Source organism: Bacillus rossius, chromosome 2, assembly GCF_032445375.1.
Source record: "Bacillus rossius redtenbacheri isolate Brsri chromosome 2, Brsri_v3, whole genome shotgun sequence".
Lineage (NCBI taxonomy): Eukaryota > Metazoa > Arthropoda > Insecta > Phasmatodea > Bacillidae > Bacillus > Bacillus rossius.
Genome location: NC_086331.1, coordinates 11111638 through 11136159, shown reverse-complemented (window position 1 = coordinate 11136159; position 24522 = coordinate 11111638). Strand labels below are relative to the sequence as shown.

General features: G+C 38.8%; 1 protein-coding gene across 4 annotated transcripts in view; it reads right to left on the bottom strand.

The window, feature by feature from the left end:
- The window catches only part of LOC134529097 (zinc finger protein 534-like), an 83485-nt gene extending 70923 nt beyond the window's left edge, over positions 1-12562 (bottom strand). Inside the window, exons 1-2 of one of the 4 annotated variants that reach the window (XM_063362826.1) lie at positions 12228-12562; positions 11910-12095 (exon numbers count right to left, since the gene is read on the bottom strand). In XM_063362826.1, coding sequence (XP_063218896.1) covers positions 11910-12095; positions 12228-12362 — 321 coding nt within the window. In that variant the 5' untranslated portion in view covers positions 12363-12562. Of the gene's footprint in view, positions 1-11909; positions 12096-12227 lie in introns of those variants that run through there. The other 3 variants (XM_063362827.1, XM_063362825.1, XM_063362824.1) reach the window with 3 other exon arrangements.
- Between the last annotated feature and the right edge of the window lie 11960 nt (positions 12563-24522).

Genomic DNA, 24522 nt, shown 5'->3' with positions numbered 1-24522 from the left:
GAGAAAGGATGCAGTACAAAATAGCTGTCCCAAGATTATGGCATTGGGGAACCAACTGTACGTGATTTAAGAAAGAAAAAGGTTCAGCTGTTATATTTTGATGCCACATCTGACTCTAATGTGGTTTGCAAAAACGCAAAACCATAAAGCAACCCACGTATCAAGATCTGGACAAGGCCACGGTAGAATGGGTTAATCAACAACGGGCTAGAGGGACCCCTGTCTCTGGTATAATTTACAGTACACAAGCACAGGTCTTTTTTTGAAATTCTGGGTCTGGAAGGGAACTTCGATGCTTCTTTTAAATGGTTAACGAGATTCAAAAATAATCATAGAATTGGTGAAATTAGTATCAAAGATTAAAAGTTCAGTGGGGATCAAACAGCTGCAGATGCATTTCACAGCGGGTTTCAGGAACTCATTGAAAGAGAAAATTTAATTCCAGATCAAATTTACAATGCCGATGAAACTGGATTACACTGGAAATGTCTACCAACACAAACCCTAGCATCAGAGAGTGAACAGTGTGTGCAAGGCCACAAGGCTAATAAAGAAACACTGACAGTTACGTGTAGTTCAAATGCTTCAGGGACACACAGGCTAAAATTAGCTGTCACAGGAAATGCAAAAAAAAAAAAAAAGCCTCAATCTTTTACTGGTGCAAAAGCTCACTTGAACATGCAAGTATTTCAAACAAAAAGGAGCATGGATGGATAGTCATATTTAAGATGTGGTTCGATTGTACCAGAAGTGGTTGAAGTCTGTGAATTTCTGAGAAGAAAAGAGATGCCAGAAAAGAGTGCTGTTTGTTCAAGATAGTGCCCCCTCTACACAAATGCATTCATACTGAAATCAGATAATGGTGGAATATTTATTGAATATTTGCCACCAAATGTCACTGCACTAATCCAGCCCGTGGATCAAGGTGTGATTTCTACCTTGAAATTAATCTTCTGTTCAAGTTTGCTCCAGAAACACAATGGCAAAGGAAATTATTTAAACTCATTTGGGAAAAATTAGTGTTCTGGATGCTATTTACGAAACTGCTGCAGCACAGGATCAAGTAAAGCCACCAACGCTAATAAAATCCTGGAGAAAAATTATTCCAGATAATAAGGATGATTTTCTAGGTATCTCTATCACATTTAGCGCAAGTTACTAATGATGTATCAGTAGAGCCAAGATTTTATGGTGTTATGAAAAAGGACTTTTCGTCATTAAGAATTGTGGATTTCGTCTTTATCGTCATAAAAAATTAAAACACATGTAATAACATGTACACACCTAGCAGAGCTGCCTTGATCAAATGCTTCAATAATTCGTGGTTAGAGACTTAAAATATGCACATTAAAGAATACTATGTTGAGAGTACATAAAAAATTAACAACTAAAATATTTAGTATTCTTATGCAGGTAATTACTGTTCCTGAGTTCAGGAGAGAGTCTAAATTAATTAAAATAGAAACTACAGTTAAACTTTTGTTCTATAAATGCAATATAATTAAGCTCAGGAAAAAGCCACCATTGTCAGCAGTTCAGCATTCTCTGGTTTTAGAGATCTTCTTCTGTCACAACTACAGAATACTTAGAAAAAGATCTTTCTGAGTCCACATTCGTTGCAGGTATCCATATTAACTTTAAAGCAGCAGCTGCAAATTCAGGATAATCCGCTTTCATTTTGTTTACTTTATGGGCCCAACTTTGTATGTGGTACATGTGGTCACCAAATACACCTTCAAGGGTACCAGCAGATTTTGTCATGTACCTGGCACTATCTGTAACATACGCAATTATGTTTTCTTCCTTGACTTCATATTTGGAGCATACATCAATCACTGCCCGAGAACAACAAACAGCATTTGCTGCATCAAGGACACAAGAAGCCCCTAAGATAACATCTTGTTCAGCACCTGGTTTCAGAATTTTAAACAAGATGTTGAAAACACAATTATTACTCTTGTCAGTGGTTTCATCTGCGAGTATGACCACATCTTGCCCCAAGAGCTGCTGCTTGATTTCCACTTCTTTTTTCTCTCTAAGTAGGGGAATGTACTTTTTCCTCATCCAATCCGCTGTTGGAAGATCACCAGCACCACTTACATGCTTCTGCATCCATGCAGTCAACTTGCTGTTGTCAAGTTTCTCAAGAGGAATACCTGCAGCTACAAAGGCTTCAACAGTTTCGAGAACAAAATCTTCATTTTGTTTTTTTGCGCATATTTGCGCCACTCCTGCTTCTGGGATAGAAAGCTGTCGTTTCAAAGTGCATGGGGATCGTTTAGCTTTTACATGTTTGTCGCTAATTATGTGCTTGTTTACCGTGTCCTTACGTTCATGCTCCAAACGGCAATTACAATATTTACAGAAAAGTATTTTTCCGTCACTGACATATAATCCCTCATTCTTAAACTCGTCAGCACGTGATGCCGCAGTAGCTTTATTTTTCGGCATGATTAAGAAATTTAGCTTTCATTTATGCACGTCATTTGTAAACAAAGCCCGGAGGTACCAAAAACTAGTATTTACTGAAGTTTTAGCGAAAAAATAAACCGCGGGAAGCCTACTTTTTACAGGCGAGAGAGCCATATACTCAACCCGAAGTAAAAGGTTAGGTTATGTCAGGTCAGTGAAATAAATGTTTTTATTTATTTTCCGGGAGGGTTGGGTAGGTAAGCGTTATTTAAAATATTTAATGACCGTAAAATAAATAAATCCTTGCAATATGGTGCTTTTTCATTAGCGATCGGAAAACTTCGATTATGTTACGATTTTGGCACTCTCGCCTGTGAAGTGTGAAATGAAAATGAAGGCTTCACGGTAAACTGCTTGCTTATTCAACAAGCACACAAAATTGCGTTACAGTGAAATTTCATTAAATATTAAGTGATCATTAAATATCAATGTTCGCTTTTATTTTATTTTCATACGTATTTATTTAATGAATGCAGTTTTTTTTTCACGTGTATTTTTCAAATGATACAGCAAACAAGGCGCTGAGATTTTTCACGTTGTGTTTGTTAACTTGATAATTTTAAGTTTACGATTGTCAGTTGTTAATATTGCGTGATCTCTAGTGGCTAGATGCGTTTAAAAACCCTAACCTAACTCCGATAACGATCTTTTTTTGTTCGTGAAATCGTCAATTTTTGTGATATCTTGTAATTTTTTAAGATGAATAATTAACGCATTAAATAACCACCACACTGCAGTTGGATGACGACCATTTCTTCTACAAACAGATACGGAATTTTTGTCAATCAACCAATAGTCGGTAGTTAACGATTTAAATCAATATTGAGGTGTTTATTTGTGGTTAGAAAACATTTCACATTTTTCGCGGTTTGGGATGAATTTCGCGTGAAAATTCGCGATTTCGCATAAAACCATATAATCTTGGCTCTATGTATCAGGCAGCGAGTAAGTACATCAGCAAGACATTTTGTAAAATGGTTTGAATGTGATGCATACCAGTCTGGTTTTGTTGCACTAACTGATGACATCATTCAGAAAATCAAAGGGGAAGAAAATGAGGGAGATACTGGAAGTGAGTGAAGATGAAGTCTGTGTCACACACACTAGCGCGTAGTTATGTCGAAGATCTTCTAGACTGCCCAACACGACAAAGATAGCCTCCTTACAGACAAAATGGTTTTACGGAGATTTCTTTCCAATATTTGTAAGAAAAAAATTAATCCAAGAAGCAGATGTCATTTAACTTATATTACTGCTATGTAACTGTGACAGTGAAGTAAAATACGTTTATGTTCTGGTCATATGTACTGAAACTTTTTCTGTAAATTACATCCAAAACTTAAGTGTGCATATTACGTACTCTGCATATGTATCGGGGTATTTTAATAATGTTTGTTGTGAATCAAGCAACAAATGCTGCTGAGATGTACTTGGGTAAGTGCACATATAAGATTAATGTACAATCTTATAGCGTTTGTCTAGATCACAAGAAAAACATTTTTTAATCAAACAGTTTTTTCTGACATTGCTTTAACAGTGTTTTTCAATTACCCATGGGCCACGTGCCAGACATTACCCTGGATAATAATAAGTCTACTCTATCTAGTTTGATGTTCTTTTCAATAGTTTGACCACAAGATTTTTTATGGTTTCTTAATGATAACTTAGAGATAATTTTTTTTTAACTTACTAACACTTTCAAATAATATAAATTTTTTCTAAAAAATAACTACTTTTTGTCCTCCCTTATGTGACAGAAACGATTGATATCCTTTATAATCAAACCAGTGCAACACATTGATGTAATTTTATTTTGGTATTCTAATTCAATATTACGTACAGAATACCACCGTTAAAAGTTTTGAAGTTTATCTCCTTCAACAGTATAAATTTATATTTTATTAACATTTTATATATTTTCCAATAAACTAATACAATCAAATTTGATAAGCAATATTTTTATTAATGCTACACATTGTTATGTCAAATTTGTCTATAATTAACCAAATTCCTAAAGAGATCAAAATAACTTTATATTTTTAGTTGAGTAAGAGTTTGTAATTTTTAAGATAACATTTTAGGACATTTTAAGATTTAACTTTTTGATGTTTTTTAGGACATTTTAACATTTTAGGCTGTCACCATGTTGTGCTTTTGTGTTGCCATCCTGTGGTTTTCCATACATAAGAACATGTTTGTTTTTAATTTGGATATTATAAATCAATGTGAACGTAAACAATAAGTTTAAAAAAAAATTACGTGATTCTCTACTGTGCATCCAAACCCAAGCATCAACCCGTGACAGTGATTTTTTTTTAGCACGAAGCACAGACTTGTTACATGCGACAGCACATATAAAAAGAATTATTGTTATGTTACATACAGGGTGTCTACCAGATCTAGTAAACGAAATTCCCTGATTTTTCCAGGTTTTCCAGGTCTAACACTGAATTTTTCCAGGTTTTCTTTAACACAATTACGACATTCCACGAGACTGAAAAAACTGCATAACAATACATTGATGGGTTTCAAAGTATTTCAACTTACTTAAATTAGTAAAAATATTACCTTCTTCTAGACGTGGCCAAAGTGACTCAATTGATGGCAAATAAAACATGCTGCTACAAATATTTCACACACTTACTTTTGCAAAAAAAATTAGTAAAAGGAAGCTCCCGTCAATTTCGCAGTGACTCAACTTTTGCATCTATAGCACGTGCTTCAGAACAAGCCAAATCCAACACTCGAGCCTTCTTAAACTGCAATGCCTTGATCTCCTCTTCAACTCTTCTTTTTTCTGCCTTCTTCTTGTCTGTAGCTTCCTTTTCTTTTTGTTTTATTTGCAGGGCTTCCTTACGCCTACAACTAGCATTTCTTACATACTGTAACATGGACTTGATGATATCAACATGCTCTACACCTCCAGAACGTTGAACAAAGACATACACTTGTCTTTGTGCAATCAGTGTTTCTTCCTGCAAGTTTTCAGTCAGCAGATTAGAATTCACTGAAAATCCTCTTTCCAATGATGCATTTCCATCACCATCCTCACAAACTTTAGAAGGCCTGTTTTGGCAACTAATGTATGTGCCTTAAGAATGAGCATCCACAAGTGATCAAGGCACCCATCTTCTCGATAAAAAGACGAGAACAGTGCTTCAGAATCTTGCGAGGAACATACCAACTGATATGATCACTCAATGTTATCAGCTTCTTGTCCTGATAGCCACCTGTTTCGAAGACAACATTCTAAACTGTACTTCACACGCTGTTTCCTCACACCCGAATTTAAAGCCATAGACGGACATAAGCAGGAAATTCCTTTGGTAAGTTTGTACTTTAGGGGACTTTTGTCTTGAAGTATTTTTACCATAACCTTTGGACAAGTCCTAACATCATTTTTCAGTAACAGGACAGACTTTTCTGGTAGTTTCTCTTTCTTGATGTCATGGCGTACTGCATAACCCAACTTGATATTGTTAGCAGTCAATAGATTTTCCTGGTTATCTACATCCAATCGAGATACATTGCGTTTTTCCCTAAAGCTCTTCAGTACCTCTGGTTTCACAAACTTTCCTGCCAAAGTTAATAAAATGTCTACCAGTGAATCATACAGAAAAGGTGCCATGGGTGCTTCACTTTGGAACATTGTAAGAAACAATTCCAGCTCTGATGCCAAAGAGTGGAAGAATGTAAATTTTACTTCTAGAAGATTATCTTCAAGAGCAATTTTAACTACATTGAAAGACAGATGAAATAGAAACATCACTAACAAATTTCTTTGGAACATTGTAAGATACAATTCCAGCTCTGATGCCAAACAGTGGAAAAATGTAAATATTACTTCTAGAATATTATCTTCAAGAGCACTTTCCACTACCTACATTGAAAGACAGATGAAATAGTAGGCCTGTGCGAAGCTTCGACTTTGCGAATCGAATCGAAGCTTGTTTCGATATTCGATTTGGCTTCGCCAGTAATTTGCTATTCGTTTCATTTGAAGCTTCGAACGTGATGCGAAGCTTCGCATGCATTGCGAAGCTTTTTTTTTAAAAAAAATAAAACCGTCGGTAAATACCGTCGTGCGAGAAAGTGCTAGCTCAGTGAGTCCCAATACAGCCTTTGTTTTTCCTGCAAATCATCAAACACGCTACGAATACGAATAATAATGGCCACGTAAATCGATTGTATTGAACAAATGAACATCGACAATCTCCAGTTGCAGCCACGGCCGTAGTTGCTACTTTGTTTTCAGTCGTGAGGTGTGAGCTGTGAGGTTATGACGACATAGAGTAAACATTCTCTTTACCACGTAAAATGGCTAGTTCAAGCCGAAGTTGTGACGAATCACCGGGTTTTTGTTTAAAACGTAAAAGAACAAGCCTTATTTGGGATTATTTCACCGAATCGGGAAGTTCGGCGGCAATGTGCAACGATTGCAATAAAATCTTCTCGACGCCACGAGGCAAGTTTATTCACACTACCCGAGTCCAAACAAATTGTATAAAGAAAATTATGTCTACTAGCATACATCTGCTTTTTGTTTTTCACGGAAGTAGTATTCAATACTTTTGAAATTATATAATCTTTTTTTTTATATGTAAATATCTGTTTGAACTTAACTATAAAATAAACTTGTTTAATTGTAGGAGTAAAGACGCAAATGATATTGTGAAGACATAACCACACTTTATTTAGAGGTTTCAATAATCCTTCTGCCTTTCAAAACAAGATTGTGCAAAAAAAAAAAACTTTTATTATGTGTTCGTTACCATTTCCGACTAAGAAATGCAAATAATAAAATATTTTATAGTATATTATCATAAGATACAGAGACGTTTCGTTTAATTTAAAATGAATAATTTTATAGAATATAATATGTTCTTTTGAAAACAATTAAATATAAATAAAAAAAAGGGTATTGTTAAATACCTCTCACCATATTTGATGATTCTGTGAAACAACACTGCAATACTTACAGTCAACCATTTGAACAGTTAGGTTAGCTTTATTTATAATACAATAAAATGGTTTCAATTATTGGAATGATTAGATTATGTTAGGATAGTTACTGATGAGAGGGGCACATCCAAACAAAAGTAATCAAAAATTTCCAAATGCATTTTTTCTTGCTTACATTTTTTCTAATTCTGTATAATGGAATTGCAATAGTTTAAGTAGTTTCCTGGTAATTTATCGTTTTAATGGTTGGTTAGGTTAGAATGGCTACAGTAAAAATAATGTAAAATTTTTGGGAAGGCTAGGTTACTTAGCTACATTTAAAACTCTGTAAATTTGTTTGGATTGTTTGTTAGGTTAAGTTTGCAACATTTAACATATAAAGTAATATGAATGGTTGAGTTTGGTTTGTAGCATTTAAGATGCTTTGTGGGACAATGAAAGAACACTAGCAAAATTATTATTATTTTTTAAAATATTTTATTTTCTGTTTTCACCCCTCCCATAAATAATTGCCTAGGCTAGGTGAGCTACATAAAAAATACTGTGAATTGGTGTGGATTGTGAACGGTTGGTTAGGTTAGGTATGCAACATGAAATATAATTAATATAATTTTATGAAAATGGTTATTTAATTTTTTTTTTTTTTTTTAGGTACTACTACTACACTGCAAAACCATTTGCAAAACAAACACAAGATGCTGTATACGAAGTTACAGGAATGCAAAAATTCAGAGATGTCTCAAACATCAAAAAATCTTCAAGTAAGCCTAACACAACCAAAAATTTCCGATTTTGTTAACAAACACAAAAAAATGCAACCAGGTGACCCTGCTGCACAAAGCATCACTAAACAAATTGCAAAAATGTTGGCTTCTGAGATGCTGCCTTATGACTTTGTTGAAGGCAAAGGTTTCAGGGAGTTACTTGGCAACAAGTACATAGCGCCCACTTACCAAGTGCCCTCCAGAACAACGTTTTCAGAACACTACATACCAGCTTTGTACAATGAAACCAAAGAAACACTTAAGTCCCAGTTGTCGAATGATTTGCCTAGAATATCAGCTCTGTCTCTGACATCAGATAGTTGGACATCTCGGTCCACTGACAGTTATGTCAGCCTGACGTGTCATTACCTGCAACCAGATTTTACCTACGTTTCATTTGCACTGAACACTGTTGTGTTGCAAGAGTCCCACACGAGTGTTAATATCAGCACAACGATCAAGTCTCTCTTGTCAGAGTGGGGAATATGTACGGAAACATGTACTGTTCCCATATTTTCCATTACAGACAATGCAGCCAATTTTAAGCTGGCTTTCTCTTCACTGTTTCATGAACGTTCACGATATTTCTTTGCCCACACCCTCCAAATAGCCATTGAAGACAGTAAAAAGGATTGTCCCGGTGTGAAAACTCTACTGAGCAAGGCTAGAGGTATTGTTGCTCACTACAGGAGGAGTAGTTCGGCTAGAAAACGACTACACAAACTCCAGGCACAACTAAATATGCCTCAGCTTGAGGTAATACAAAATGTAGACACACGTTGGAGCTCTGAATTTCTCATGTTAAAGCGGCTGTTACAAATAAAAGCTGCCTTGGTCGCAGAACATGCCAACAGTGGAAATACAGAAATGTTGTCATCATCGGAATGGAAACAAGCAGTAAGTATTGTTGAGGTGCTACAACCATTAGCTGAAGCAACAGAAGAAATGAGTGGCGAAAGTTATCCAACCACATCGATGATAATACCAATTCTCCACTGTCTAACATCCAACCTAGAAAGCCATGCACAACAGCAGAAAGATGGTATTTTGTTTGCCAAAGCATTGTGCAAAAACATGAAGTCAAGATTTCCAAATTTCAAGAAGGAGCAAGTCAGTTGCATTGCAATGCTAGTAGACCCTAGATTTAAGGGCGTGCTGATGTCTGATGTTGAGGCAGAAAGTATTCTTGGTACTGAATTAAAAATTTTACCAAAAGAAGCAAATGAAAAGGTGATTGTAAAATCTAGTGAAGAAAAATCTGTTTTGTGGGCTGCACTTGACTCACTGCCCAACCAACCAGCCACAAACCAGAAAGAAGACGAAATAAGAAATTATCTCAGTGAACCGCGTCTTCCAAGAAGTGACGATCCACTGGGTTGGTGGAGAAATCATGGAAGCAACAAATATCCAAACTTGTCTGTTGTAGCTTCAAAATATTTAGGGATTCCTGCCACTCAAGTGAGTTCTGAACGACTGTTTTCAGTGGCAGGTAATGTTGTTACCAGTAGAAGGGAATGCCTTCTCCCTCAACATGTTGAACATTTGGTGTTTTTGAAGGCAAATTTAAAATGACATTTGGTATGTTTAACTATAATAACAAATCTTTAGATAGTTAATTTTTTTTTACTTAACTGCCTAAAATACAAAGCACCATTGTAGTTCTAATGTAACTGCATAAAAATATGATTTTCTTTATTCATTGTAATTTTTAGAATTCAATTTTTTGCTTATTACTTTGCTTTGTTACTATTAAAAATATAATACAGATTAAACTTTGAATCAAAGCCTTACTATTACCTATTAATCCAGTATTTAATAATTTAAGTGTAATATTGCCTTGTCAAGAAATATACATATTCGCAATTCGATTCGGCTTCGCGAATATTTTTAGTACGTATTCGATTCGATATTCGCTTCGCATCCAAAAAAACACTATTCGCACAGGCCTATGAAATAGAAACTTCACTAACAAATTTCTTTAGGTGGGGTAATGTTTTCATGGCATGCTCAACAACTGCAGTATTTTCTAACCATCTGATTGCACAACATTTTTTGGGAAAAAGCTCTGATCTAGTTATTCTAATGTAATCTGCCCTCCTTGCAGGTACATGCTTAAACAAAAAGTAACTGTGTCTCAAAAAACCAACCTCATCCCAATATGTAGCAGAAATTCCAGTTTTGAAAGCACCAAGGACTGTATGAAGCCCACAGCTACCAATTTCTAGCAACGATGGCGAATCTTCACCAAAAGTGTCTGTGATATGTATTTTCAAAGCTAACAAAAATGCCCAGTTTATGTTGGGGGCATCCATTATTACTTAAAATTAAATGCACCTGTCGGTGTAATCCGAACGCGGGAAGCACATGCCGTAGTATGTCACGTCAGCAGGACAACAGACCAGCTTGAATCAGTTTGTATCACGTGATATAACGCCACTTCCGAATCCGATGGTAAATAAAAGAAAATGGACGTGGGAACTGTTCGTTATTTGCCATTCAAAAATAAAAATGGGAGGAGATACACTTGATGCTACGTCAATGCAAGCTGATCAATAAACAAAAAAGTATTGCCAAATACAACCTACCAAACAAAAATTCCCTGATTTTTGAAAAAAAATCCCTGATTTTTCCCTGATTACAATATTCCCTGATTTTTCCAGGTTTTCCAGGGTCAGTAGACACCCTGTACATACATGTGACACCACATATAAAAGGAATTATTACATTTGATACACACTATGACAATTCCTTTTGTACATCAGTTTACGTTCTATCGCATGTTGACGCTTTGGTATAGATGCACAGTAGGGAATCACATAATTTTTTTAAAGTTATTATTTACGTTACATTACATTACAATATCCAAATCAAAAATAAACTCATTATTTATGAAAGACCATAAGATTGGCAATGCAATTAAAGCACAAAATGGTGATGGCTGTTTCAGTGCATTGGCCATCTGTGACCTACAAACAGTAATTTCTCAAAAACCAGTAGGAATTAAGAAACGGTTGACAGGATAAATAAAAAAAGCCTTTAGTGTTCATGAAAACATATTTTCCTAATTTTATTTACAGAAAAGCCGCAATGTGAAAAAATTACCCTAATTTGTGCTGCTCTTTTCTCTATTTAATGACAAGCGTCAAGATGTACTGTATTTATGAAATATTAAATGTACTCTGTATTATTATATATACATACAAATTTACTTGTTGCATATCTTGTAGCACTGAACTCCACATGGGATCCACAGAACAAGTAGCCTTACATTTAAAAAATAAATTTTAAAAAAATGTTGCTACCAAAAATTTTTTTTTGCAATTTTAAATGTTTTGCCATTAGTTATTATTAGAGACAATATAACCTAATATTTCAATAATGATATATGGCCCAAACCAGTATATTTTTGCAGCTAGTCGAATGCTGTTATTTAAACTACATAAATGATTCATTCTTGAATGCGAAAAAATCTACTCAATTAAGTTACTGTCCATTTTGGCATATTGTGTACTAACATGCATGACAGCACAAACAATGTTGTAAGTTCAAGAGACTTTACCCCACCTTTGCTACATAGTAAATTTTCAAATGTGGTCCAGTCTCATGACCTCCTCTGTTTCGTTTCCTCCCTTTGCTAGTCAATGAATTCTTAAGGGAAATATTGTTTGGCAAAGTGTACACTACTGGTTCGATAGTCATAAAACAACCAACCTTGCTTAGAATAGAATGTAAAATGCTATGTTCTTTCTTGATTTCCTCCGAAGATGTGAGCGGTTCTGCGAGAGTTTTCAATTTGTCCTGCATTTTTACAGCCATAGAAGCGAACCGATGAATACTATCAAGTTTTTTACAACAGTTCAAACACACCATTTTCGGCAACTTATCATTCGATGAAACCTGTAAAAAATAAAATAATGCGGTACTACACTTTCTCGTCACGAAAAAAAAAAAAATTTTTGACTGACACCACACACTAATAAAATCTACCCCACCGGAAAATGGCGAATGACATTAAAAAAAAACACTCACCGAGATTGTCAAATACTTTTTCATTTTTGCCTCTAAATAAAGTTTTTGCCCTTCTTCACTAAAAATAAAAATGTTGTTTGTTTGTTCACCTGCACAAATTCGACACAAGTTCTCTAAATTAGAAGTTGTCCCCATTGTCTATCAAATAATTTCAATATTACCGACCTATCATAAACAACAATAAAGAAAAAAAAAAGATAATTTTAACGATCTTTTTTCTAATGTGCCTTCTGACATTATGTTCACAAAAACCACAGATAAATGAATCCATAAGACTGTAAGATACTTGAAATCAAAATAAAAGTGTATGCTGTACTAAAAAAATAAGGACAATTAAAATTAAGGAAAATGCCCTGGATGTCTATTACATTTCTTTTTATGGTGATTTACCTCTGAGTTGAGGTTAGCAGCCATGCTACTGTTTTTAAATATTTTCGAAGAGAATCACTACTACCTATGGTAAATTTATCGCATAACCTACTATCCTTAACTTAATCACTGGCTCGAATGTGGCTTTATCTATTCAAATTAAATGATGGACTGATGAAATAAAATTTATTAAAGTGATGTTAAATAAGATATGAAATACATAAGATACTAAAAAAATGTTATGCACACATCCTAACTTTTGAAACCTAACAAAAATTACCTGTGCTTTCAGTTTCTCTAAAAAAAAAAAACACTTCTATAAGGGGACAAATCATGTAAATGAAGATTGATTACATGGAATGGCGTATCTACAATGACATGCTACCCGATACAGACCCATACATATTAGCTCGCAAGTGCTCAGGTCTTCCATGTCCATTACTCTGTGGAACCAATATAATTAGCCCAAGGAGTAGGGAGAAGGTGCCCTAACAGTGGATATGTGAAGCATGTGTCAAGCCCCCGTGCATTGCCAAAACATTGACAATTACATGCTTGTTATTTTAAGAGGTAAAACATGTATTGGGGTATTTTGCGACTTAAAAATGCATTCACGAAACCTGTCGTTCCTTTCACTGCTCACAGAGGCATTTAATCACCAATGCCATGTTTCTCCACTGCCACTTCCCATCCTCATGGAAGAACGCCATCATCTGCCCCATCCCCAAACCAGCCAAACCACCCACCCTCCCCTCCTCCTTCCGACCCATCTCCCTCTTACCCATCCTCTCAAAAGTGGCAGAGAAGGCCATCCTCCAACGCCTCCTCCCCATCATCAACAACCACCACCTACTCCCCAACCACCAGTTTGGCTTCCGCCCACACCACTCCACCTCCCACGACATCGCCCGGGTGGAGCTCCTGGTGGTCCAAGGATTCTCCAGGCGGCAACACACGGGCATGGCTCTCCTTGACCTCGCCAAAGCCTTTGACTCTGTCCCACACGCCCAACTGATCCACCGACTCGCTGCCACCAACATTCCCCCCCACCTGACACGACTCCTGTGCTCCTTCCTAGAAGACCGCTCCTTCAAAGTTCGAGTAGAGGGCCAACTCTCCCAACCACGACCAATCCACGCCGGTGTCCCCCAAGGAGCCATCCTCAGCCCACTCCTTTTCACTCTCCACATTGCCGACCTCACCCCCCCCCCCCCCACCAGGCACCTACCTAGTCCAGTATACAGATGACACCTGCATACTGGCCTCCTCAGTCTCGGAGCAGATGCTCGGCGACCGTCTGAGCCGCGGCCTAAACTCCCTCCAGACCCAATTCATCGCACACGGCATCGCCCTAAACCCAACCAAAACCTCCTCCATCCTCTTCTCCCGATACCACCCCAAACGAGACCACCCACCCAAACTCCGCAATCACATCATCCCCTGGACCCCCACCACCCGCTACCTCGGGGTAACCCTTGATTCCAACTTCACCTTCCTACCGCATCTCGACTCCATCAGAACAAAAACCCGCGCTGTCATGGGGCAACTGGCACATGTCCTCCGTCCCACATCCGGTACATCACTCTCCAACCGCATCACAGTCTACCGCTCCCACGTCATTTCTCATCTCACCTACGCATGCCCGACCTGGGCACACTCCTCCCTCTTCAACCTTCGCCCGATCACCCGCTCATTCTTCCTCGGCACACGCCTCATCCTTGGCCTCCCACGCGCCACCCTCCGCCAACACCTCCTCGATCAAACCGGCCTTCCCCATCTTCATCACAGCATCTCCCACATCACACAGAAATTCCTACACAAATGCTCCACCAACCTCAACCCTCTCATCCAACTTCTCGCCGAACCCCCCCCCCCCCCCTTATCACCCCACATCCCAGACGCCCCCTCTTCACCACTGCCCACCTCCTCCTGGGTGATGCTGCCGACGAAGATGCCGCCGCCGATGCCAGGGGGGCCGACGGCTAACATCGGTGGCCCGCACCTCTACGGTAATGCACTGCGGGACAAATCATCTACACCACTGCCCACCCCCACAAGTACCGCTGACCATAAGACCCGGCCGCCAATCTTCAGGCCAGACCCGAGCCAAACGGGCCCGGCCTCACCTGCAGCTCTTCATCTCCAGCACCACCAACCAACAATCAGACGCCAAACATCACCACCAGCCCCCAAGGACTCTTTTGTTGGAAGGGGCCCAGTGCCGTGTAAATTATTGTAAATATGTTTTGTTTTGCTGTTTATTGTATTCAGATTTTTCCCTCCATGTATGTATTTACCAACTGCTCCTAATAAAGGAACAGGAATTTTTTGGCGGGGTGGACCCCCTGGGGGGGTCCCCCATTTAAAAAAAAAAAAAAAAACTCACACGATGAGATTAACTAGGCCACTTATTTCACAGTACTATACAAGCCTCTAAATACAGACATCACGACACTTCCATACATCAGCTAGCCACGTAACTGAGGGGGGAAGGGTGACCTTCCCCCCGCCAGACATCTACACTAAATTAAAGCCAAGCACCACAGCGACAGCCACTTAACTACTTGCAGGACCGTGAGCCACTATTAATCTTAAAATCGCACACTTCGCGCCCCGCCGTCGCTTCTAATGATTCGAATAAAGTGACGGGTCGAAATCTTGAATTGACTTCCCACATAGCGAGTTAAGGGAACATAATAGTTCCTGGTATCGCTGTCACACGCTCCCGGCCGAGCATATGAAGAAACGGCGGTACCAGTTAGAGATCCTTACCCCAGAGAAACCTGAGGAAACAAAGCAGGAATTTGGAATTTGGTTTAGTGCTTTCTGCTCTCCTCTCCCATACTGTCTCTCCTTCCTTCCTCTGGAGCAGCCTTCGTGATTATGCTCTGGAATCCTTCGCTGGAGCGGCTCTTGGGATTACACTCTAGCATCCTTCTTCCCCTGGAGCGGCCTTTCCCTCTCTCCTCTTCCTTGTTGCCCAACAAGAGGGAAGGCCGCAGCCTCGCTCTGCCTGGCAGACTGCCTGCCTACAGGAGCTGTTCGACAGTGACGACTGAGGACATCACACCCCTGGAGGGTGTTCACCCCACTTCAAGCCACTCCAGCACTGGATGCTGTTGCCGGCACACGTCATGTTAATTATGTGATACGAATGTTAGACATTGTTTTTGAAGTGAAACTTCTTTGTTGAGTGGGCTACAATTTTCGAGCATTTGCAAAAATTACGATCGCATGAGAATAGTTAGGTATGTGGTGGAGGAACCGGTAGACAAGGAGAGTATGTCAGTGGCGACGCCACTCCTAACGCATGCACTAGCGGTCGAATAGAAAGATGGCAAGGGGGGATAGGTACGCAGCATAGCATGCTATATGCTAATTGAAATGGCCAGAGGGAGAGATGTCAGAAGAGAGGTAGAAATAATGCAACAGTGATGTTATGCAATTATCGTAATGCTGCTTGTGTTTGTATACTCAGTTTTTGTACTGGCTAACGATTGATGCTACCATATTTCTTTTATTTTAATGTATCTACAATTTATGTAGTCGTGTGGAAAAGAGTTATTGATTTGTGCAATTAACTTTATAAGTAGGTATCATTCATTTTTATGTGAATAGTGTGGCTGAAAATGTAAAAACAATATCTAGACTAAAGAGGTTAGCTTTATATAAACGTAATTATGTTTGGTATGTGTACACTGTCATTTAAATTGTCAAAAGGACTTAAAGACTTCGATATATACTATATAAATGTAATTTATGTTCGATTGGAGGTTTTTTTGTTCTATCATTTTAATCAGCTGGAGATAATGACTTAAAATCATGCCTAAAAATAATAAATAGGCAGAAGCAGATAAGAGGTACATATTATCAAAGGAAATGTGGGAATAAACACCCAAAAGAGGGCCAAAAATTGCCAGTGAATGGATGCGAGGGTACAGAGTGTGGAAAACTGCAGGTTTTTTTTTTCATGTGACATCATACCCGCATCCATACTATTCTCAATAATTATATCTTTTAAAATAAAAAATACTAATGATTTATCTCTCTCTATACCTAATAAGCAAGAGGTTTCACTTCTGTCTCGGGTGGACTCCACACACACACTTTTTTTCTAGTATTGGCCACTTATCAAATTATAAAACACTTTCTGAATAGGCGCGATTAAGTTCATAACATGCCCTGAAGTACTCTGCAGTTATCTTCATGTTTAAGCAAGAAGCTGGCTCCTAGTATCAAACAGTAACTAGGAACTCGGCCAGTTCTTCATCACCTCCAGCAGGGCTAGGTGCATTTTGTACTGCCGAGCCCCTCAACCTTTGTACATCTCTGTTTTAAGCAGTAGTGTTTTTATATCTTCGTTCATTTGCTCTGCAGCTAGACACCATGGTTGGCTTCAACTCACCAGCTGCTTAGTCTAGTCATTTATACTCACATATAAGACTTTTCTTTATAATACTATCTTTTGTAGTATTTGTTTCACCAAAAGGTGCGAATCAGGACTCACGTAATAGACATCAGTCAAAAGACATTTCAGCTTTGCCCGCACAGGGCCACCATAATAGGTGAACAGTGCATCAATGACTTGTCATATCCACTATTTTGGCCTCGGCAAGTGTTTCAACACCTTAGGGAAAGACTTATGACCCAAGTGTGTCCAACTACAGTATCTCCACACCTATGGAAATGTAGTACCTACAGTGGCCCATAGATGACTGTTACCAATATTCATGAATATTATTGTAAATTGATCTGAGACATCAAGTGATATAAGTAGGAGTAGTAGGCTGTTACTGGCTCAATGTAAACATTGAAATGTAAACACAGTGCCAGTACCAGCCTGGGGGCCGCCATTTTGTTTCATGGGGGCCGCCATTTTGTTTCATGGGGGCCGCCATCTTGTCACGTGGAGGCCACCATTGTTGTTGACATTGGCTACCAGGGCGCGCCACCGTCGCCGCCACTGGGGGCCGCCATCTTTTTCCGTCTGCTGGAGACCGCCATCTTAGTTCAGCCTTTAGTTACCGGAGCGCGCCACCGTCGCTCCGAAGGCGGGAATTGTATACAAAAATACCTGGGCGCTGGGTGGATTCGATCCCAGGGACGCACCAACGTCGTGGTTACGAGGTTGACGCCTTGACCACTAGACCACAGGACCAGATGAAGTATGAGGAATTAAATAACGAACATATGCTTAAAAGAAGCTATGCTTAAAAGAATGTTTGTCTTTAAAATTTCGAAAAGCATTACTAGCTATGCTTAAATTTCGAAAAAATATATGTCTATAAACCCCACACCCCAAGTATGCCTAAAACCCCAGCCATTATGCTTAAACGCCATATTGTTAAATTATAAAAATGATCCAAAAACAACTACCGCCATACCAGCTATGCCTAAACCGCTATGCTTAAAATACCTGCCATATTGTATGCTTAAACCGCCATGTTTAAATGTCAAAAAAATATGCTTAAAAGCCCCGCCACTCCACAACCGCCGCCATGTTGTATGCTTAAAACAATTGACGCCATGATGTATGCTTAAAGCAAACCCCCACCATTATGCTTAACCTGTCATGTTTCAATTTCGAAAAAGAAATACCACCATACTAGCTATGCCTATAGACCCCACCACTCCACAATCGCCGCCATGTTTAAATTTCGAAGAAAAAAAATGCTAAAATCAACCACCGCCATATTAGCTATGACTAAACCCCTCCACACCGAGTATGCGTAATCGCAATGTTTAATTTCCAACCGCCATATTAGCTATGACTAAAGAAACATAATAGCTATGTCTACCCCATCCCCACCACCAGTATGCTTAAAACAAACACCGCCATATTAGCTATCACTAAATACCTGGGAGAAACATAACCCCAAAAAGGCACCATACTAGCTATGTCTACCACACACCCACCACCAGTATGCGTAAAAGCCCCGCAATACTAGCTATGACTAAAGAAACATAACCTCAAAAATCCCGCGCAGAGAGAGCGAGATGTTGTCCGCTGGAGCGTCACTCATAAACTGCGCAATTATAACCCCCCACATCATATTATAAGCATAATAAAGGCGCCATGTTGTATGCTTAAAACCCCCGCCATACTAGCTATGCCTAAACAGTCATATTTAAATTTCGAAAAGAAATAAAACGAAAAAAAATATGGCTATAAACCCCCACCCCAAGTATGCCTAAAACCCCCGCCATTATGCTTAACTGTCATGTTTTAAATTTCGAAAAGCAAACCGCCATATTGTTAAATTACAAAATATGCTAAAATCAATTACCACCATATTAGCTATGACTAAACCCCTCCAACCCCACTACAGGTATGCTTAATCGCAATGTTTAATTCCCAACCACCAAATTTCGAAAAAAGAAATGTTTAAATGATACAATCATTCTAGCTATGTCTATAAAACCCCACCCCTATATTAGCTATGACGAAAACCCTCCACTCCGAGTATGCTTAATCGCCATATTTATATTTCGAAAAGAAATAAAATACCGCTATATTTAAATTTAAAAAAAAAATATGCGTAAAGGCCCCGCCATACTAGCTATGCCTATGCCACCAAGATGTAAGCTTAAAACACACACACACACACACACACCAAGTATGCCTAAAAGAAACCCCCTCCATACTAGCTATGCCGAAACCGCCAATTTAAATTTCCAACAGCCATATTTAAATTTGGAAAAGAAATAACAAACCGCCATGTTTAAATATCGAAAAGCAAATACCGCAACCCCACCACCCAGCGTATGTTTAAAACAAACACCACCATAATAGCTATGACGAAATACCTGAGAGAAACATAACCTCAAAAAAGCGCCATACTAGCTATGTCTACCCCATCCCCACCACCAGTATGCTTAAAACAAACACCGCCATACTAGCTATGACTAAATACCCGGAGCAACATAACCTCAAAAATGGCACCATACTAACTATGTCTACCCCACTCCCACCACCAGTATGCGTAAAAGCCCCGCCATACCAGCTATGACTAAAGAAACATAACCTCAAAAATCCCGCGCAGAGAGAGCGATTTGTTGTCCGCTGGAGCATCACTCATAAACTGCGCAATTATAACACCACACATCATATTATAAGCATAATAATGTCTTTAAAAAATGCTTTAAGTAATAAGCATAATTAAATTATAAAATATTAGGAAAACAGAAAATAAGCATAGTTAGGACCCTTGCAGTTAACGGGTAACGTTAAGTAATTAGCTGCCGCACGACCGACATAAGTTACCGAGGTAATAAAAATAATAGCAAATAAGCATACATAAAATAAAAACTCACCAGAACGCACCCCACCCACCCCGGCGACGTGTAACAAATAAAAACGCAGACGAAAAGATATATAAAAAAAATAGTAACACCTATGTACGCCGTGTAGAGTGCAATCCGCACAACCGACAGCGTTTAACGATAAGTAAACCTATAAAATATATTACAAAGCGGGAGCGGCCCGCTCACGAATATGTTTTAGTGTTATAAGCATAGTTAAAACCTAATATATTGTAAAGAAAGTTAAGTATTAAGCATAGTTACTATTATTTTACGTCAAGTAAAAAATAAATATTATACAAACAATGTGTAGTAATCGGCTCTCTGCCAAGGTGTTAAGCATTACTTTACGTCGAGTACAAACACCGTGCTGAGAGCCCCGCTCGTGCGACCAGGAATGTATTAAGGGACCCCTGCAGTTAACACGAAGCGTTCAGTAATTAAAAATAAAATGTAGCTGCGGCACGATCGTCAGAAACAAATTACGTATGTTACCGAGGTAATAAAAAAAATAGCAAATAAGCATACATAAAAAAACTCACCGGAACGCATCCCGCCCACCCCGGCGACTTGTAACAAATAAATATAAATAAACGTTGTACAAACGACCGTGTAGGGGAGCTGTAAGCCTGTTCGCGCACCGCAAATAAGCATACATAAAGGAAAAACTCACCGGAATGCACCCACTCCACCCCGGCGATATGTAATTAAAAAAATAAAAACGCAGACGAAAAGATATATTAAAAATAGTAACACCTATATACGCCGTGAGGAGAGCAACCCGCACAACCGACAGCGTTTAACGATAAGTAAATTTATAAAATATATTACAAAGCGGGAGCGCACGTGTGTACTCCGTAGACACACTCTGAAAACTGTTGACAAATTCCTGGTGCGATGAAAGCCAGCGAGAAAAGAAAGTTATTTTTCGACCCTGGCCCGCGCGCTATACCAACTTGCAGGAGAGCCTAAGCGTGAAACACAATTAAAAACGTACAGCCCAGTACTACATGAAACCGCCGAATGCATGTGACAAAAACCTTAAATCAAGTGTAAATAACAACCAAAATTATATAGCAGACACTCACAAACGCAATACAGCGCAATGCAGATAAAACCTCAGCAGCGAAAACTCCCATGAAATAATAATAGTTTAATGAGACAGCATGATGCAAAGAGTAAAAAGACATCCCTATACGTAAAATAAAACAAACGCGAAAATAGAGATATGACGTAATAAAATAAACAATCGACAGCAAAAGCAAGAAAGGTTATAAAAATACTAATTCAGTAACACATTGATGAAATAAATAAGGACGGACCCCCAAATACCACTAGGCTAAACACAACCCATAAGTAAATCACAATAAACCAAAACCAGAATTTTAAAAAATTTATCTACGAGAACAATATTATAAAAACTACCACACTCTCCAACACACCAAATGGCATGACCCGATAAATGACAACACAAAGAAATATCAATAACCATAAATACCTACATAATCAAAATATGTTATTAAGCAACCGAAAAATACACCACAGCCCACATAAGACCTCGCGAACGAACGGCACAACACCAGAGACAAAACATGCTATTCCCATTTGTTAAAAAGACGCACATACGAGTCTTTAGTGCTAGCCCAGCTAGTATACATTCATTAATAAATAAAATTCTTTATAGTATTTGTGTAGGCAATAAATAGGAAGTACAAAGCGATATAGCCACAAGACGTTATTAAATATAGTAATAAAGTGTATGTATAGCCATTAAATAATATATATGTAAGTAAAACGTGTTATACCCTAAACTAAATACCTGCAGGTTTATATAGTCAAACTTTGTAGGAATATAAACATAAGTCGTTTTAACGGTCTCTGTAATACATATGCTTATCATCAGCTCTGACTAATTTATCTTTCATATAAGTAAACTAGTTCCCGGCTATAAACATAGCATGTTATTCTAATAAACTATGTATCATTATAAAATAGTTATACCATCGTTACTAAATAATCATACAAAAAAAAATATTAACTGCTATCCATCCTTCCCTTTCGCTCATGACATAGAGTGTGGTGTTCTAAATATGGAGTGAAAGAATATTATATGAGTCATGTTGTAAATGCTTATAAGATTATTGTTCACTTCCCATCAAGGCTAGATAAAACACAATCTCTATATAGTGGTAGAGGAATAATCAGAGACCAACTATAGTCCTCATACTAGTAAATAATAATTAAGGATATATCGGGGTAAAAAAAATAACCTATATAACTACACCCAATAAGCATAGAAAGCTCTGGCGTTAATAACAAAACGTAAAGTAAAAGGTTACTGGTTCAGGTAAGAATATATATTCTACTACTATGCATTCCATTAAGCATAAGAAGCACTATAATCCCATTCCGACGAAACCAGATAGAACACACCAGTAATGTTTGTGAAAGAACACACAATGATATTCATATTAATAACCACTTAGCCAAAATCGTTTGCAGACATAGCAAATCCATGCCTCAAACACCACATCGCTTCGGCGATAGTCCAGAAAACACAAAAATTATATCTGCCTTCCCCAAGAGACCGCCACAGTCGCCTCGGCGAACCTCGTGAGGTCACCAGTAAGTAACTTTCACTTGCCGGAGGGCAGACGTAAATAACAAACACGCAGCGCCCCTCCGAACACAAGCCTCCAGCAGGATAAAATAATATATTAAAATATCTAAAACAAGGATGCCTTGCAAACTATTAATTACACCACCCATGCCTTTAAACTAAGTAACGTGAACGACGAAGCCCGACAACGACTTTCAAGTGACAAGGAGTAAAGAAGGAAATAATAATTACATGAAAGTAAACATGTGGTGTACGAATACTCATTGCCCACCAACTATGTACTACCTACTAGTGCTAATCCATGTATTGCCAGACATAAAATAACCAATTCTCTTCTATATAAAATATCTTTACATTAAAATAAACATAGTGTCAGGATAATACTAATAATAAGTATTGAAGTAACTGAAGCGTGTACACAAACAAAACTGTATAATTCTCATCATAAACGTTCCTTGAAATTCTACCATCACATATATAATCCTTTAATATTATCATAATATACTTACCAGAAATAACAAGTCAACTCGAAAAAACCAAAACAACGCCTACAGGCATATTGCAACCTACATCGAAACGACCATAAAACTCAAACCCAAACACTTCATAAACCCACGGAGATGGTCAGGAGAAATTACATTCCATATACTACAGATGCTGTACTAAAAAGACACATGTATGCCAATAAGAACAGGTGTAACCGCCATAACTGAAAGTATTATATAAAAGAAACAATACATTAAATACCACAGCCTCAAAAAACACAAGACAGGAGAATGAACCAAAAGAGCAATTTCAAAAGTCTAAACTGAACAGAAAATTAGGTAAATATTGACGTATACACATGAGAGTACTGACGTCGTCTGGCCGACGACCACCCCAGAGCCCGACCTGCACCCGCCAGTATACGCTCCCGCTAACGGAACACACCCCTGGCCATGGCCCACCCGAGTCAGGCGACCCGAACAGCAATTAAAGACAAAGCCGCGGAAACCTGAGTAGACAAGAGAAGAACCGTACCCATTTCTCCTGAAACATTAAATGAGGATTTTAGCGACAATAAAATCTCTTCCAGACACACCCGTTTGGAGTCTAGCGTAATGAGGTCACGCCTGGCGCTAGAGAGGCCGAGCCTCCCTCGGACGCCATGCCAGTTCGGCAGTTCAGCGCAGCTCATGGACCGGGGCGGACCTACGTCCCACGGAGAGGCAACATCCTTTGTCTACATTGAAAGTAACGTCCGGTAACTATAGCCATTAATTAACCAAACCCCTTTTATTATTTAACCTCTCCGTGAGTACCCGGTCCCTTTTTTCGGTCCCGGACCTAATCCGGCCGCATCAACTTAAGGACACCCCGCACCACACTTGGTCAACGGGGCTGCTCTTCAGCATACGGCACGGGCCGTCTCCCGCAACGTACGGAACTTTGTTTAAGGTCACGCGCACGGCGCTGACCACAAACCCACAAGGGAACTTGGACAAACTTAATTGCGGTGCGTGTTTCACCACAGTGGGCACAACACCCGCGCCGAGACATTTGCATACGGGATTGGCCGTCTCCAATCGCCCGCCCCTTAATTCAGTGTATTTTTGTATCCCGTATTTTGTACTGCTAACTTACGTTACCCGAGTAACGAGTGCCACGTAACTTGTGCGCGCCCCCTTAATCCAGTGTATTTTTGTATCCCGTGTTTTGTATTGCTAACGTACGTTACCCGAATAACGAGTGCCACGTAACTTGTGCGCACCACCTTAATTCAGTGTATTTTTGTATCCCGTATTTTGTATTGCTAACTTACGTTACCCGAGTAACGAGTGCCACGTAACCTGTACGCGCCCCCTTAATTCAGTGTATTTTGTGTCCCGCCTTTGTGTTACGAAATTACGTTACCTACGTACCCAGTGAGACGTCTGAGACATAACAGCATCCGAGGCCACGTAACGCGGAACACAAACAATAAGGCGCCACGGAATAACAAGTAAAAACCCCCCGGGGACCTCT